The 18798-nt window shown below is 44.4% G+C and overlaps 1 protein-coding gene across 7 annotated transcripts in view; it reads right to left on the bottom strand.

Moving 5' to 3' along the window:
- FOXN3 (forkhead box N3) overlaps positions 1–18798 on the bottom strand; it is a 406052-nt gene that overhangs the window by 184960 nt on the left and 202294 nt on the right. For all 7 annotated transcript variants that reach the window (XM_059914802.1, XM_059914804.1, XM_059914803.1 and 4 more), the window contains one exon: positions 787–923. In XM_059914802.1, the coding sequence (XP_059770785.1) occupies positions 787–923 (137 nt within the window). The remainder of the gene's footprint in view (positions 1–786; positions 924–18798) is intronic.

The following is an 18798-nucleotide window of genomic DNA, read 5'->3' on the forward strand; positions in this document are numbered from 1 at the left end:
GAAACATTTCTGTGCATTAAAGAAAACAAAATTTTTTTTGTAGAGTTGAGGGATAGATTTCAAACCAAAACACTATGCAAGAGAAAATCAATTTTAAAAATTGGTTCTGTTTTATATGGCTATTTTTTTAGACTCTAACAGTAACCTATTTTTTTTAAAGTGACAGGTTGCATATCCTCCCCTCCAATTCTATCTCTGTAAAAATGGCACCCGTGACCTCACTGTCTCAAAACAAATGGGCGTGTGAGGGGCAATCCTAGTCTCTACTGTTCTTTGCTGTTTTCCTTGAAGAGGCAAACACCAAGTAACCACAACAAAACGATCACTCTGGAGCACCGTCTACATGGAGACGGGGAATGGCAACAGCTCTGTGCATCCTTCAGTGAAACACCTGGAGACACTCTGGCTTGGAGGATGGGAAGTTGGAATCGCTTACCCGACTCACTCCTGGACTCTCATCCCTGCAAACGGCCACACTCTGAGATGTTAAAGCTGTCAACTTTCCTTTGTAAATGTTTCTCCCCAGGAAGACATTATTTCACCCACCACGAAGCCTTCTGGAAGGAGACACATTCGTCCCAAGCAGCAGAAGCGGTAAGGTTTGCAGAAAAAAACAATTGGATATGCCTCCAAGAATACTTAACTTCTTTCTCATTTATCTACAGTTATTTTTATAATCACACAGCCTATTAAATTAGTTTCAGTGCCTGTCTCTGCCAACATAATGCAACTTCAGTAGACAACAAACAAACAAACCCCAAAACAAAAAAAGTCTGAATGGCTTACCTTTGATATGCCTGAGGAGAGGCGGGAGGTGTATTGAACACATTCGAGTGTGGGTGATAAGGTGTCTTTTTCAAAGCCTGAATTAGATTTTGTCTATACTCTGGGTCTATGCACCACAATGACCCTTTCCCGATACTCTGCAAAGAATGATAAAATACAAAAGTGATTAATATAGAGACAGTACCTACTGTGCAGTAAGTAGATGCATAACTCTCATCATAGTTACTTATTCTGAAAAGCCTCTCGCTTCTTTGTTAACTGTCTGCCAGCCTTAACTACTGTACTATTGTCCTCTGACAACAGGACACCAGGCAATGCGCTTCTGTGTATTCACATTAAGTTTAACAAAATGAATATGTTATTTCCAGGTGATGTTGCTACAATAATATTGTAATTTTCATACCCTACTGACCAAAACCCTCAGTTCCCTTATTATTTTTCAGTGTCAACTTTGAAAAACATAGGTATTCCCTTTAAAAAGTGAGTTTTAAATTTGTCAGGTATCAAGGGTTGAGAGAAAAAGAGGGCAGAGACACCCTCAAAACTCTGTCTCTGCTTTAAAAATTCGAGGGTTATGCTTTCAAACCATATTACATCGGTGCCACTTTACAAAAACAGAGAAGTAATCCCCTTGTTTTTTCCTGCTTAACAAAAGAATGACCTGTAAGCTTCAAATGGAATTCTGTAATGACCTTCCCCAAGAAACAAAAGAACTCAGGCAGCAGTGGTAAACCTTAGCCAGAATCCAGTACTTATTTTTTGATATCCTCCATTCTGGATTTTGCTCCAGACCTGAATCTTCAGAAGTCAGAAACTTTAAAATACAAATTTTATCAAACTGGTTCCATGGAAAGAGGGAGACTTGCTCGGAGGCCCACTTTCAGTTGGACGCTTTCGTTCTGGGCACGCAGCATTTTATAAAACAAATGGTAAGACCTGCCCCTGAGGCCCGCTGGATCTGGCGGCAGGCTGATGGGCAGTCAGTTCTGACTGCTCGCTTTCAAGTGACCGAATGTACCCAAGCTGTTTGATACGGTCATTTGTAAACATTTACTGATTTGGAGAGAAAAGAAGTCAAATTATATAAACCCACACCCACCCCATGCTTCCAGCCAGCGACTCTCTAATTTTCACAACTATTATACTACAGGAAGATTTAGAAAGCAAACAAGAAAATCATTTAACTATTATGCGGGGGGCAAAGTCCAAGAAAATCCCTTAGAAGGAGAACTAAAAATAAATTATTCCTAAAATCTTTAAAGTTTTAAAAATTTGTATTTCAGTCATCAGCTTACCAGATAGTTTACTTACAAACCTACTCACAGAACCCCTTAAAATTCTTTACTATCAACACCACCGTGCACTCAGCACAGGGAATTGCTCAAAGCCAAGGTCCGGGGCTGGAGCCTCTGCTCCCCCCACCCGCCCCCCAAGTGCAGGCCTGACCCCAAACACAGTCCCCGTCAGGCCAACCTGCCTGGGCTAAACACCAAAGCCCCCAGTTTAACCACCCGGATGTTTAAAGAAATGAAAGATTTCAACCTTGGAAAATTCAACGCCCTTATGTGGTCTTTCCTTCCATGCGTACATTTTCAAGCCCGGAAGGGGGACTAATGACACTTTCCGGGTAAAGCAGGCAGGCCACCAATGATCAGCCCTGGACCTTCCATTCTGTCCTTTGGAGAAAAGCTGTGCAGCACACTTTTTAGAAGAAAGCAAAAGCCAAGATGCTGAGAGGCGTGGGGGAAGACCAGTAACTGCCAAATCTGGATAACGTAAAGCAAACCACAAAAGCCAGTCATCTCGGCAGCAGGGGTCCTGGCCTGAGTCTATCAAAGGCTCCCTGTCGAGCCCTGTGCCAGGGGGACTCTCTTTCTAACCCCCTTGAAGACGAGGCTCCCAACTAGCTAGTTGGAGGGCCAGGGCCCACGTGCAACCCAAACGTTTCTGCAATGAGATTACCCTGGTTCTGGGAACCACACGGGGCTTCTGTTTCCATCAAGGTGGCTTTCTGGGAACCACACGGGGCTTCTGTTTCCATCAAGGTGGCTTTCAGGGTGGGGCCGTTTAATCTTACAGGGAATAAAAATATGACAAACAAATGAAGGGAAATAACAATAAGCCAAGAAGGCGGTTTCTCCTAATCCTTAACATCTTGTTTATTATACTACACTACTATTTACCAAAAGAAAAAGGGGAAAACCCCGCAGGATTGGGGTGCAGGGAGGATCACAAGGTAAGTGATCCGGGTACAAGAGGCAGGCCGACCTATAGTAAGAACGGGACTTCTAAAGCCAGACAGATGTTTCCTGTGTGGCCTTGGGCAAGTCAGGGTCCCGTAGAAAGTCCAGGCTTCCTCAGCAGCAAAATAAGGACCCCCTTAGAGACGGGTGTGCGGTCCAGCATGAGAGGAAACACCTAGAACAGTGGAGAACGTACAGGCATTCGATAAATGGCAGAGGGCGGAGGGGATCGCGAACAGCTCCTTTTGGACAGAAGAAAGAAGGCAAAGCTGGCTGGACCATGCTTTCCGTATCTGATTTTCCCATCATGAAAGAATCACCAAATTCCAACAGAGGCAGTGGGTGGGGCCTCCAGCAAGCGGACCTTCCACGTGAGGACTAAGAATTAATCTACTGGAGTGCCATTGGTCCCGGCTCAGCAAGGGCGCTCTGGAGAACTTTCTTACTTTCTAAGACGCCCCACTTTATTTCCACCCCACCCCCCCCATCACCCTTCTATGAACCCCTCACTCCATGTTACTCCTCCCTTGCTCAGGAAGCCAATTCTGACTTGCCTACTAGAAGTGTTCCTTTGCCCTGGTCTTCGCAAAATGATCACCAAGCTAAGGTTTAATTCCAAACTTGGTCAGCACACGCTCACAGTATCTGTTCACTGCAGGCATGTGCCTGAGCTTGGGATCATCACGGTTCCTACCTTGATCAGTTCTGCATTTTACGGTGAGCGTGGTCTGGAACTGTGATAGATTTTCACAGACCAAACACTAACTTCAGTATCTCACACTCAGAATTTCCAGAGAAAAAAATAAGCCAAAAAAGCATCTTCAGGACACACCTATGGGGACACTGTAGATCCCTCAAATCCCTCCAATGATTTTCCAGTGGAGAGCTCTAGGCAGAGCTTGGAAGGAGCATGAAAGAGGCTGGCACCGCATCTTATTTGCAAGCATTCTCCTTGGTCTCATGCAACAGTTCAGAATAGTAAAAAGGTTGACTTGAAAACTTTTAAAATGGAACTATGCAGAGTAGAGAATGCTCAAGTTTATTCGGCAGGAAAAATTACATGTAACGCCCATAACGGGGAGAAAAGGGTGTAATTTGATTAGAGTCGTGTAATAAGTTTGAGGGTCAGAGCTTCTAGAATTATCTGCATCTCATCTAAAGAATATGGATTTCTTTTTTATAACCATAATAACTGTGAGGATCATGCACCATTAAATGTTAGGGAATTCAAACTAATAAGGGAAGAAAGATTTCTATTCATAGACACATTTTCATCTTTGAAAAATATTTATGTATATTTATGTAGGTAAAATATTTTTATAAAATATATATACATATTTTCTATATTTATAAATATATAATATATAAAATGCATATTTACAAATATGTTTTTATATATTTTATATTTATAAATATATATATTTAAGACAAAAACATGTCTGTGTAGGAAGGGAGAGGTGAAGGAAGATCTTTCTTATGTGAACACGGGCGCGTGCGCACACACACAGAGTTTGAGAAAACTAATGTGAAAAGGAAAAGGGAGTGAAAACATACGGATGAAGCCAAGTTGTTGTAGTTGTTTTAATTAAAAAGCACCTGGGGAATAATAGACAATTCCCTGTTAGCAATAAAAACATCAATACATAGCAGGAAAAAGAGACCAGGAGAACCTATATTGTAGGAAGAACTGATTAGTGAGAAGGGTTTTAAAGAAAGAGAGAGATAAGAATAACCACTAAATTAAATCTTAAATCTAACTTCTAAGGATAACTTGCTTTTCCCTGAGAGGTCTGGATCCAGGGGCATCCCTGGCAGCCCATGAATTTCTCCCTGTTCCCGGAGCTCTGCAGACCCTCACGGCAGCACTGGTCAGTCTGCCGAACATCGGGCCTTTACTGCGGGTCTCTTTACTAGGTTGTCCCTGAGGATAAACCGTATTTTAAAACATTGTTTACAGAATGTGGGCCATGATACATTAATGGGGCATGCAGTCAATGTAATGGGTCACAACCAGCACTGCCTTCATGGAACAGACTAGAACCAAATAGAACAGCTTAGAAAGCATCTGTACTAAAGTAATATTTTGTGAAATGTGTGTGTGAGTACACCTGCGTGTTGGCGTACAGTGGATCACAAAGCAACATACACTTCTTACTGGGGATCTGGGTCCAAAAAGGGTGGTAAACACTGTTCTAGAGCAATGGTTTCCATTTTCTTCCTTCTCGTCACTTCTGAGGGATAAAGCCCTTTCCCAGCTGTAACGGAGGACTCCCTCAGTGTGACCCCCAATTCGCAGGGGAGGGACCATGCTTGGGGATGGGGGTTAATGAGGCAGGACCCCTGGCAAAATGGAGCAGGGAGCTGGATACATGTTTGTGGTGACTCTGAAACAATGCCCCCCCCCCTTTTTTTAACTCTTCATTTTGTACTGGAGTATAATGATTAACAATGCTGCGTTAGTTTCAGGTGCACTGCAAAGTGATTCAGTTCTACATATACATGTATCTATTCTTTTTCAAATTCTTTTAGGTTGTTACATAATATTGAGCAGAGTTCCCTGTGCCTACACTAGGTCCTTGTTTGTTATCCATTTTAAATATAGCAGTGTGTACACGTCAGTTCCAAACAATCCCTTTTGATGTTTCTGATATGCCATTTCCACGGATGTTTCCAACACCACCCACCCTCTTCCATTCCCTCACCCATATGGTACCCACTGCATGCCAGGCACCATGGGGGTACATTAGTGAATACAAAACAATACAATAAGGCAACTGCTCTCTTGAAGCTTGGATTCTAGAGGGGGAAGAAGACGGTAAGTCAGTCAAGAAATAAATAAGCAAGATCATGACAGACTGTACTGCCTGCTGTGAAGGAAATAAAGAGAGTGGTGAGTTGGAAGACAGGAACTTGCTGCTGTGTGAAAAATAAAAGGGTTGGGAGCGGAAGAGGACCTGCCGGGATCTGTGAAGAGCTGATGCCACAGCCCAGGCCCGAAGTGACCAGGTGGCAGCAGTGACGTAGAAGGGAGGGCAGCTTCGCGATGTAATCTGGAGAAGCAATGGGACCTGGCGATGGATTAGAAGTGGCAGGTAAAGAAAAGAGAAGAATAATGGTTTGATTTGAGTAACTAGGTCAAAGATAGCGAGGCGGGGGGAAATCCAGTGCTCAGGTGAACATACAACCTTTGAGTCTTTGTATTAAGAGCTACTGATTAAGGTACTTGAAGGAACTTGCTGGACATATGCCACTCCCTTCCCTCTGCTGTCCCCTCACTGACCCCAAACTTTGTAGCAAAAGCTTAGGAACACAGAAAGGTAGATCTGAGGTGGTCTGGCTTTAGAGGTTTAACTGATTCTTCTACAGCAGGCACTGGTAAACATTTTCTTAAAGGATCAGAGTAAATATTTTCGTCTTTGTTGGGAATTCCCTGGCGGTCCAGTGGTTAGGAGTTGGCACTTCCACAGCAGGGGGCACGGGTTCAATTCCTGGTCGGGGAACTAAGATCCCACAAGCCACACGACGCAGCCAAAAAAAAAAAAATTTTTTTAGTCTTTGTAGGCCACACGGTCCCTGTTGCAACTATTCACCTCTGCCACTGCAGAACAAAAGCAACCACAGATGTAAATGAACAGACACGGCTGTGCTTCCATGATATTTTATTTACAAAAACACAGGCCACCTTTGGCTGGTCCCTCTCTACAGCTTCTGCACTTGAACCCAGGGTTCAGACTCAGAGCTCCTGTAGTTTGGGAACCTAAAACCAGGTAAGGGGAGTCTTCAGGCGCTAAGAGAGTTGGGCTGGGTCCTGTGGGATTGGGGAGGGGATGCCAATGATGATCTAAGTCAAATGCTCCAAGGCAGGAAAGGGGCCCATCTGCGGGGATGCGGGAGGGAAGAGGTACGGACACTCACTGGAGTAAGTATGCCCATCAGTGATGAGTACATGTATTAGTATTTGTTGATCTGCACCTAACACCACTGCTTCTGAAAGTCAATGTGTAGGTCCAGTTCACCTTCCCTCTCTGGGTCTCAGTTTCTCATCTATAAATTAGGTGGCCAGACTAAATCATCCCACGGGCTCCTAACTCTATGCTTTGAGAATGTGTTACTTACTACAGATTACTTAGTATACACGTACCTTCAATTCCCCATCTCCTTCCTAGCTTCCCAACACTGCCATTTTTCTGTTCTGGGCACTTTGGGCAAGTTACTTAACTCCTCTGAGCTTCAACTTCCTCATCTATAAAATGGGAGTGATATAATAATACCTGATTCACAGGACTGTTGCAAGGATTAAATGAGATAATCCTACGCGTGGCACATAATAAAAGCTCCACAAACATTGCTCTCCTGATCATGATGGTAGAATATTAAATAGCCAGCTTTCCTTGACATCAAGCTCCAAAACATGCAGGCCCTGCCCTGTGAGGGGGAATACTTGCCAAAGTGTGAAATTATGCAAATTTCATCTTAAAAAAAAAAAAAATCACACATGGCTATTTGTTTTCCACTGTCTGATGGTACTTTCCTTGGTCCGAAGGAAGCATTTTATATCAGACGTACTAAGGTAGAAATGAAAGGATCAAAACAGAACAAAGCAAAGACGTGGGCACTGGAGTGATGCCAGGAGGGATACTGAGGACGCGTCTCGCTTTCAGTCGCTTCTTTGTGCATCGAGGCCCCTGGGTGCCAGGACCCCGCGGCAACCCAGTACTTCCCAAGGGAGGTCCCTACCCTTCAGACCTTAAACCTGCCCCCTCCTGAGTGGAGAGGCCCTACCCTCCACGCTGCCCTGGTGCAGGGTGGGGAGACAGCTGACTTAGGGAATAACGCTGTTGTGCCTCATTTTGAAGCAGGCCATTTAACAACACCTGTAACCATGACGCAAGGCAGGGTCCATTTTTTAGGGTGCAGAACCTCCAGAGGAAGACAAACAATACACAACTATAAAGGACTGCACAAGCCGGCCAATGCAGTGTAGGTTGGCAGAGGAGGGAAAGGATGAGTCCTGCGGGGGAGAAAGGTGCTGAAACCTCGCACTTGTGCACATACACACACACAAGCACACAACACACACACACACACACACACACACACACACATATTCTGTCAGGCCAGCTCCTCCTACGGACCCACCCAATGCCCACGCCCCCTCCAGCTACCCCCCTACCCCAGGCTGCCCCCGCTAGAAACTGCAGCCCCTTGGAGACTGTGCTCTCCCCATCCCTCCTCTTACTTTCCCATCAAAGCCCCAGGACAGAGTCTGGCTTTCTGAGGTTCATGCCCCTGGGACTGTCAACAGTGACAAGCAGTGGGTGAGAGGCAAACACTCCTCACTGACTCTGACCAGTGAGGGGGCAAGAGGCAATGCCAGGGCTTCCCAGGGAGAATTCCAGAATGCAACCCCACACATGGCTCCCAAGCAACAAAGGGATCCGCCTGTGTGGCTCTTGTCTACACCACTGCCCTACTGTGGTGTTACCAGGAATAAACCTCTTGTCCTCTCTGACTGCCAGTTTCTTCACCTACATACTAGAGGTAAAACAGGCTTCTCCCAGTCTTGTTGGGCTTAAAGGTGATAACATATAGAATGCGCCTAACACCATACCCAGCGTGAAAAAGACACTCAATTTAATTCTACTTCCTGTCAAAGGAAGTCACAGGAGAAGTTGGGTGACACTGGAAAAAACAAATAAAACAGAGAAAAGTTATTCTAACAAGTGCCAGTAACGTCATACCACAACAAGATGCTTAGCAAGTGAGTGATTCCTAAAGGCCCTTTTTGTCCTAAAATTCTATAATTTATAATCTAAAAACACCAAGGGGGATTTTTAAATTTTAAAACTGTTAAGAAAAGGATCTGGGGAATTCCCTCGCGGTCCAGTGGTTAGGAATCCACGCTTCCAATGCAGGGGGCATGGGTTCGATCCCTGGTCAGGGAACTAAGATCCCGCAAGTGGGTACAGCCAAAAAAAAGAGAAAAGAAAGTAAAGAAAAGAAAAGGATCTGAAAAATTAGCCAAATACATGAAACAGAGGAGGAGAGAGGGAAAAAGAACAAAACTGATCACAAATAATTTTTTTCTAGAAACATCATAACAAAATAGACAACTACTCCAGAAGAAAGATATTTTTAAAAAGAAATCACATCAGACACTTGGATTTCCCAAACTGTTTGCAGTGTTTTAAATGTCCCACTTTGCTTTCTAAATAGTTTTTTTGCTTGCTTGTTTTCCAAAAGCAGAAGGAGGAATGGAAGAGATAAATTACATACCTGGTCCAGACAGGAATCCCTCTCTCAAGACCCTGGCCTGGTGGGCCTCAGTCTAGCTTCATTCCGGGGAGCGGCCCTGCAGGCGGGGAGGGCAGCCCCACCACCTGGAGGACCAGCCCAGCTTGTGGGCATCGGGAGCTGGACACAGAGCCCTTACGATTCACAGCCTCTGACTATTTCGAACTCACTAACATTGCATCTTCTGAATATCAGATACACAAATCTCCTCCAATCCCGCAATCATCTTGCTATTATTTTACAGATGTATTCTAAAAGCTAGGAAGATGGAAATCAAGATCAACGTGTCACTTGTACAATATTCAGACACATGAGCTCTATAATGAGGCTTTTCTACAAGCGTGCCTCGGCTGTCTCTGAAAGCCTCCCTCCCTTCACCAAGCATCCATGGAGATGGGGACGAGGGAATGCAGGTGGCATAGGTGGGGAAGGAACTTTTCAGGCACAAGGAAAATGCTTCACCTCCAGTGGAGAAGCTGGACAGATTGTGTGTGTGTTTAATCCGTGCAGGAAAAGTCAATCATTTCCTTGCATTAACACCTAAATAAAACCAAAATAGCCCCAAGATCTGCCTAAAACCAAACTGATCTCTAGGACAAACCTGGCAGGTGAAGCTGGGTCGGGGTGGGAATGGCAGAAGGACACCAGTTGATTGGAGTTTACAACCAATGGCTCTTGCTCTACAGGAATCTCTCCTCTCTCACTCACTCTGATGCTGACCTCCACCCCTCCCATCACTCTAATTTCCACCGGGGGTTCGGAGAGGCCAAAGGGAGGGAAACTGAAGCACATCAACTCATGGAGGCTGGCAAAGCCAGCAAGTGTTTGTTTGGGTTGAAATGAGTTATTTTTGGTACTCTCTAGACTACTGTTTTCCAACTACCACAGGCAGTCTAGAGCTAGTGCACTAACAACAATCAATAATAAAATGATCACCAAAACACCTAAAAGACATTTACTTAAAAATACTGTCAAACTTGGGCTTCCCTGGTGGCGCAGTGGTTGAGAATCTGCCTGCTAATGCAGGGGACACGGGTTCGAGCCCTGGTCTGGGAAGATCCCACATGCCGCGGAGCAACTGGGCCCGTGAGCCACAGCTACTGAGCCTGCACGTCTGGAGCCCGTGCTCCGCAACAAGAGAGGCCGCGATAGTGAGAGGCCCGCGCACCGCGATGAAGAGTGGCCCCCGCTTGCCGCAACTAGAGAAAGCCCTCGCACAGAAACGAAGACCCAACACAAGCAAAAATAAAATAAATAGATAAAATAAAATAAAAATTAAAAAAAAAATACTGTCAAACTCTACGCTGGTAAGTTCTAATAAAGAAAAGGGAACACACACACACACACACACACAGGCACGCACACACGCACCCTGATACTCCAAGTCAGAAAGTCAAAGAATTGGCATCTTTAAAATCACTGCTTTTATCCAACTAAATCTTGGGATTCTCCCAATTAGTTTCACCAATCTGTCCTTTGGGGCCCTTTAGCAAATAAGAGTCAACTATTCTTCCCTTTCTGAAACCTCACAGTCTTAGCCTAGGCAAGCTGAGAAGAAATACAGACACAGAGAAGTTTACAAAAACTTCATACACTCCCAAAACACACAGGAAATTTAAAAAGCTGGTGGTTTTATATACTTGTAATACCAGCCGTGCTACGCCACTTCAAAGAGTGAAATTACTACTCAAATGAAATCAAGATATTGTGGCATCAAACAGTTCTCTCTCTCTCTCATACACATACACAGAGGATATATGGCTAGATAAATAAATTCTACATGACCACTTAACTGCTAATAACTTTATTACAGAAACAAGGATGAGCAAATTTACAAGGTTTTATTTGTCACCGGATATAAAACAGGTTATATATAAATACATAAAACAGGACGGTACGTGATAAAGTTGTTTGGAATGTGGATATATTCCGTTTTAAAATTTATAAATAACAGTTGTTTGCATCACATCTACAACCTTAAAGTTAAAACTGCATAAGCAAATTGCAAAGAGGCTACATGGGAGAATAAAAGACGTATATTAACTTGTCTTTTTCAGGCCTTTTTTTTTTCCAATTTAAAAAGCAAACTGACTTAAAGCTAGAAGGTAGGAGGGGAGGTAAAACTCACCATTCGATACATTGACAGAAATAAGAACTCAGTTATTTTAAAAGTTCAAGACCCAGGAAAGGATTTTTATAAACACACTATGGAGAGGTGAGAAGATGACAGCCAGCTCCAGCTCTGGACCGAACTTACACTCCTTCTGGTACCTCTACTTTTTAAAAAGTGATTCAAACGCGGCAAATGAGAATTACCGCAATAACGTTTTATGGAGGGTGACAAAGGCCCACGTGGGTCTGACAGAGACACCCGTGGTTGGATTACAACTGGCCCACTAGTGCCACTTTATCTTCTGGTTGTCCATAGTTACTCATCTATTTTTAAATGTTCCAATATGATCTTATCTAATTGGCACATATAATTTGATCACCTTATTTCCATAACTAAGAGTTGTTAAACGTGCCTGGCCAGGTAAGAGTTACAGTTACAGGCTGTGTGTCTACTGGGCTGGAGCTTAACGATTACGGCCTTTTATTTTTTTTTAAATAATCATAAAAACCCTCTCAGTAGAACACGCATGCTGGGTTGGTGGTTGGTTGGTTGGTTGGTTGGTTTTTTAAAGAGTAGACCACTGGCCATGGGACCAACGAGTCACCCACTCTCCCTGATGGTCCGTCCCCATGGGGTCTTTGCTGGCAGTTCCTAGGCTGGGAATCCAGCTTCTCGCCACAGTATTTTGCTATAAGCAACTCGGCCCGCTTTGAGGGAGAAATTACCTTTACAGTGCCTCTAACTTCTAGCACAAGCATCCCAACAGCAAAGGAGACACTTTCAACAAATGGTATCCGAGCACAGCCTGGGCCCCTGATGTTGTAGCGTCCGCTACAAGGATACATCTGAAACCATCACTGACCCAGGTGGGGGAAGCAATAATGATCAAAGGACCCTGTAAGATTCCTTTGATATTACTGGGGGTGCTAGTCAGACAGAATCCACGGGGCCCTGGGAGCAAAGGGAGTGGCCGAATTCTCTGCGGGACAGGGAGAAGGGTGTCCAGGACAATTGCAGGTAAGAGGTGGCTGGTCCAGAACGCCAAAGGAACACATGCCTGATAGAGCGCTAGGCAGAGAGGGGAGGGGAGACAGAGTCAGAGGACGATCTGATCCTGCGACTAATGATGAAGAAAAATATAAGTGAACAGAGCCCCCCAAAAAGACTCGCCGACCTGGACCCTAGGAACCACATGAAAACCTTGGTGAGGCCTGAGCTTCCTGGTGTCTAAACGTCCTCTCTTGGCCTCACACTGAGTCTCCCTGAGGCCCATTTCTGAGTACGACTGACCCTTGAACAATGCAGGGGTTGGGGGGGGGGGCACGGACCCCCAGGCCCCCACGCACAGTCAAAAAAATCTTTGTATAACTCTTGACTCCCCCAAAACTCAACTACTAAGAGCCTACTGTTGACCAGAAGCCTTACCAATAACATACACAATTAACACATATTTTGTATGTTTCTTCATTTTTTTCGATATCCCTAGGCTACACAGTTCGCCTGCCAGTTTTTTCAAATGGTCACAAATGTCCAAAATTTTTTCCAGTATATTTACTGAAAAAAACCTGCACAAAAGTAGACTCGAGCAGTTCAAACCCCTGTTGTTCAAGGGTCAACTGTATTTAAAAAGCAAATTACTACCTTTACCTCATCATCATATCATCCTCACAAACTGTGTTCCTGGGAGGTCCTGCAAAAGGGCAGATACGTCAGTATCTGCATGTCTCTCCCACAAACTGCTGATTTTGGTGATAATGTGATATGTGTCACCCGGAAAGGCCAGTGTCAAAACTGAGCACTGGTCACTCTGGGGATTCACCTGGGCCACAAGCACAGTGACCTAGAAGATTCATACAGGGCCACAGAAGCAACCTGGGACAGCACACCTGCTTCTGGATGCTTCTCAGCTCACCTGAGAACTCACTGCAACCTGAGGGGCAGAACACAGAGAACAGCCCTCTAGAGAGTCAACCAGAGGCTCATGAGTGTACCTAATAACTGACAATCACACAAGGCGACCTGATAGCCAAGCACAGGACCTTCGGAGAAAGTCTGCCAAGGGTTCTGAGTTACCTGATTACAATGCCTGGGCGGGGATGGGTATCTCTGGCTTACTACAGAGCGCGTTTCATCTCACGGTGTAAAAGTCTTCTCTGACCACTGTTTCCTCAGTCCTGAACTGGATCTCAGGAAGGACTCCTGCGGCCGGCATCTGATCCCCCCACGTGGGAGGGGAGAAACAGGGACGCTAGGTGCGTTGCCCAGGGACACCCGGGGATCCCTACTAACTGCACTCAGACCATGCCACAATGATTAATTAAGGTTTCCCAAAACAGCCAGCCCTTGATTATCCATGGAAATTTTATACACAAGAAATTTTAACTCACTCAGGATCTTGCTGAGTCACCTGGCCTAAATGTCAGACCAACTCGGAACTCAAGCTACACACACGTGAGTAGCGGTGGTAGTAACGGTAATGACCGTGAACACTGACCAAGAACTGACCATGTGCCAGGCACCAACCTAGCATTTCATGTGCATTATTTCGTTTAATTCGCCCAACAAACCTAGAAGGTGGGTAGTAGGATGGCCCTACCGATAAGGAAGTTAAGGTTCAAACAAGTTAACTAACTTGCCTAAGTTTGACTCAGGAACCCGTGCCTGTCGGGTGGTGGTGCAGGAACCTATTTTGGTGGTGCAGGAACCCGTGCAAGCACCACCAAAATAAGAGTCCTGTGACCAACATTAGTAGGTAGGTAACCAGATGCAAGAAAACCTATCACACATTTCCGAGTCAAATCACGAATAATTTGGGGATGATCTACTGTACGAAGTGATGTACATCCTTAAATGGGAGTGTGCGTACAAATGCTTTCAGATACACATACACTCATTCACACACACATTTTCTTTAATCATTCATGTCAGATGAAAAACAGTCCAAAAGTTACTATTGTTATTATGATGACTTTATATTTGCATCGCTGGCACATGACCCTCTGCAGACAAAACATCACCTTTCTGTTTGTAAAGCAAATTTCGAAGGGCAATCAAATATCTCAGGTGGCCCTAAACAACTCGATGAAGGAATCTGAGAAGCTTCAGGTTGTTTATAGCCAAGAAAAACAGGCTCCGAAAAGATAGGGGCTTCCCTAGATCCTAATCAGCAAGAAGCAGAGCCAGCACAGTCTTCTGAGTTGCCCCCATCTTTCCACCAAATCATGTTGCTTCCATGAGAAAATCCAGCCTCCTAGAAGTGTTTTCAAATCTTTAGCATTCAGAGGGTTCCAACAATCTACAGAAAGGGCTGTACCAAGATAAACAGAATCCCACAAACTGGGGCAACTTGTGTATGTTTGTCCCAATGTTTTTTACATCCTCTCCACTCCAGGTGGGACCCACGTCTCTGAATTCACCTGGCAGGAAGGAGATTCTTAAAATCGTGTGCTACTTTAAAGAAATTCTCCAAGGGAATCAGGAGAGAAAGGGCTTTGTTTTGATGGACATGTTCAAGAATGGGTGAGAAAAAGCTAAACTCCAACATCCTTCTGCTGGAATCATCTACACTGGATTTGTTTGGCAACATAAACACAGCCTTAAATTACACTCAACTGCTGGGGTAAGGTCTATACGGCCTGTGGGGTCCACACACCACAGGGAGGATGTGATTTACATTTCTTATAAGTTATGTCCTTATAAGTACATAATGAGTACTTACAAGTGCATCTATAAGGCATTGTTATCAATCTTTTAAGACAACAGAAAGAAATGTTGTACTTCGGGTGTTTCAACGATGCAGCTGTTCCCCAAAACAAAAACAACAAAAGACAGCATCTATTCCAGCAGCACTTCCTTCCCCCATGTGGCAGCCCTGAGGACAACTTACAGCTTGCAGGAGCTCTTGAATGGAAAGCGTGCTCTGAGCATTTAAGCTGTGGTGAGCCTGTGCGGTGGGTCCCAGGAGTCCCAGCTCAGAGGGACTCTCCATATACACAAGAAGAGCTTGTGGGGATGCGTCCTGCTCAAAAGGCCAGCTCTGTCTTCTGCATCCCCAAAGGTAGCCCTGGAGGAAGGGAAGCTCTCCTTTGGGAGAGATCTCCCCGGATTTTGTACCATCCTCCAGTGATGGGAAAGTAAGTATCAAACACTTGAAAACGAAGACTATTACAACATAGCTGAAAAGAGTTGGGGGTTCTGTTTAGTGTGGTTTGTTGTTGTTTTATTTTTGGCCACACCCGTGGCATGCAGGATCTGAGTTCCCCAACTAGGTATTGAACCCGCACCCCCTGCAGTGGAAGTGCAGAGTCTTAACCACTGGACCGCCAGGTAAGTCCCTGTTTAGGTATTTTAAGTTAAGGAAAGACCTTTAGATATTTTTTACAAACCTCCCATTGTGATCCACCCGACCACCGGTGGATCCATTCCTCTCTGGCCTCTGCCGGGGCTAAGCACACGCATGCACTAGATATTCAGCGCACGTGAGGACCAACGCAAAGGTTCTTAGTCCCCCCCATTCTATATCTTACAAGTGTGCTGGATAGACTCCCTCCGCCCTGCAGGCCACTCTACCCTCCTCTGCTCTGCTCACAACCCTCGGAGGCTGACACGTGTAGACACATGGACAGTCTCCCAGGCCCACTGACCTCCAGTCTGGGTCCTCCAATGGGAGGTACCGGTGAGAGAGGTTAGGGTGGGAGGAGAATGAGGGCAGGGTATTTATACTCCTGGCTCTCTCCAAGAAGTGAGCCGCGTCCTGTGGCCAAAGGCCCTGCCCCTACTGAGGGTCCACAACCTCAGCTACTTTCTCCCCCAGGTTCCAGCTCTTGCTCCCTTCCTTCGCCCCTGGACCCAGAGGTGAGGAAAGTTCCCCGGTGTAGCCAGCCATCGCCCCTCCTCCGGGGGTAGTGCACCACCCTTGCTGGTTTCTTCTATCCCTGCCCACTGCTGCCAGCTAGTCTTTTATTAAACACTCCTTGGTTACTTCAGCTTGAGTGTGCCATCTGTCTCCTGCCAGGGCAGTGACTGGCAAAAATAAAAACCAAACTGATCACTCTAGAATTTCACTCTTGGAATCTACGTGCCACAATATGTGCATACTAATTCCCTTGCAATTTCTGCAAGTCAGAGAGGAGACCGATCAGGCAGGGGGAAAAAAATGCCACCAATACTTCCATCATAATTTACTCTACTGGGTACCTTGAAAGAGCAGAATTCATCTTCTTAAAAAGTGAAGTAAGCTTTCAAACATGAAAACTCAATTACAGGATTAGAAAAGTATGTTGTTTCCTAAAAATATTCTCTGTAGAATTCCTTTACAAGTGCATCATCAATGATTTCTACTATGTTTCAGAGTCACTTTAACCATGCGTAAAAATTGCAAATAGGACAGCATTTGTTGGGAAGTTCCAGTTTCAGAACAGCAGATTGAAACTACATCTTATCTAAAACCTTTTATAGAGTAGATAATAGCTCTATGGTATGAATTCAGTGATTATAACAACAATAACATAAAATCAAAATTTCTAAGAATTTAAGACCTAACAGTCAGCCTCACCCTGAAGACCCCTGGTGTTCTATACTAGGTCAGGGTGACCTACAGGAAATCAAAACATAAACCAAAGTTTCAAATCTAAAAACTATGAGCTGTTTTGGGATGGGGTTGGGTTGGGTGGGGATATCTGACAAACCTACTAATGGAAAAAAAAAACAACCATTGATAACATAACACTGACATTCTTTAATCACTGAGAAATGGTTCAAATCCAGTGCCAGTATCTACAATGTTAAAAACAAAACTAAAAAGGGCTTTTAAGAAATTACATGTAAACCAGGTGTTAGCAATGTATTTTTTGTAAAAACACTGCAAGTCTGTCTCAACCAGGACTCTGTAAGGAACAAGCCCATACAACTTCATCTAAAACCAAATAGTTAAGTGAAGGCTTATCATGGTTCTTCCACAGACCTGGGTTCCGATAGTGGGGTGTTGGTTATTTTCCAAGGGTTGAACCTGTTGCTACAGATCCCAGAGTCACAGCAGGTTAGAAATTTTGCAACAGGTATTAAGGGAGGGAGCATGTAAACGTCTTTTTCTTGGGAAACCATGATGAAATCCAGACACCACAGCCTTAGCCCTCTCCTTATATCTGTCCTACAAAGCACATAGCAAAGTTACGATCTTACATTTATTTGTGAGGCTATGTGATCAATGCCTATGTCCCCTCACTAATATGTAAACTCTCTGAAGGTAGGGTCTATTTCCATTTCTACTCAAGACCCAGTGCCAACACAGATACAAGTGCTGAACAGATTCTCCAATCGTTTAAACCACACCTTCCACAGTAGGATTGAGAAAAAATAAGTTTGAGACTTCACTAAATATACTTTTTCATAGAATTCTAATGTTGGAACTAAGAAATACTTTACTATTCAAAACAGAAGTTCAATCAAAAGGAGAACAATGCAAATTAAAATGGTAAGATATGACAATATGCCCATGGGAATTGCTAAAATTAAGAACACTGGGCTTCCCTGATGGCGCAGTGGTTAAGAATCCGCCTGCCAATGCAGGAGACACGGGTTCGAGCCCTGGTCCGGGAAGATCCCACATGCCACGGAGCAACTAAGCCCGTGCGCCACAACTACTGAGCCTGTGCTCTAGAGCCCACGAGCCACAACTACTGAGCCCCCGTGCCACAACTACTGAAGCCTGCACGCCTAGAGCGCGTGCTCCGCAACAAAATAAGCCACTGCAATGAGAAGCCTGCGCACCACAACAAAGAGTAGCCCCCGCTTGCCGCAACTAGAGAAAGCCCACGCGCAGCAAGGAAGACCCGACGCAGCCAATACATACATACACACATATATACATAAATAAATAAAATTTATAAAAAAAAAAAAAAGAACACTGACAATACTAAATGCGGTCAGGATGCGAAGCTACTGAAATACTCACAAATTGTTGGGCGGAATGTAAACCAGCACAACTGCTTTGGAAAACAGTTCAGCATTTTCTTAAAAAATTAAACATACATTTACGTGGGACCCAGCAAACCCAGTCCTAGATATTTACCCAACTGAAATGAATGCACCTATCCACACACAGACTTGTACAAGAATGTTCAGAGCAGCTTTATTCATAATTCCTAAAAACTGCAAACAATCCCAAATCCATCAGCTGGTGACTAGATAAATAAATTCTGTATCTCCATAAAACGGAATACTACTCAGCAATAAAAAGGAATGTATTATTGATACACATAACATTTGTGATTCTCAAAAGCATGCTGAGTAAGAGAAGCCAGAAATAAAATATACAATTTATGATTTCATTAATATGAAATTCTAGAAAAAGTAAAACTAATC

The sequence above is a fragment of the Balaenoptera ricei genome, chromosome 2 (genome assembly GCF_028023285.1).
Source record: "Balaenoptera ricei isolate mBalRic1 chromosome 2, mBalRic1.hap2, whole genome shotgun sequence".
Taxonomy (NCBI): Eukaryota; Metazoa; Chordata; class Mammalia; order Artiodactyla; family Balaenopteridae; genus Balaenoptera; species Balaenoptera ricei.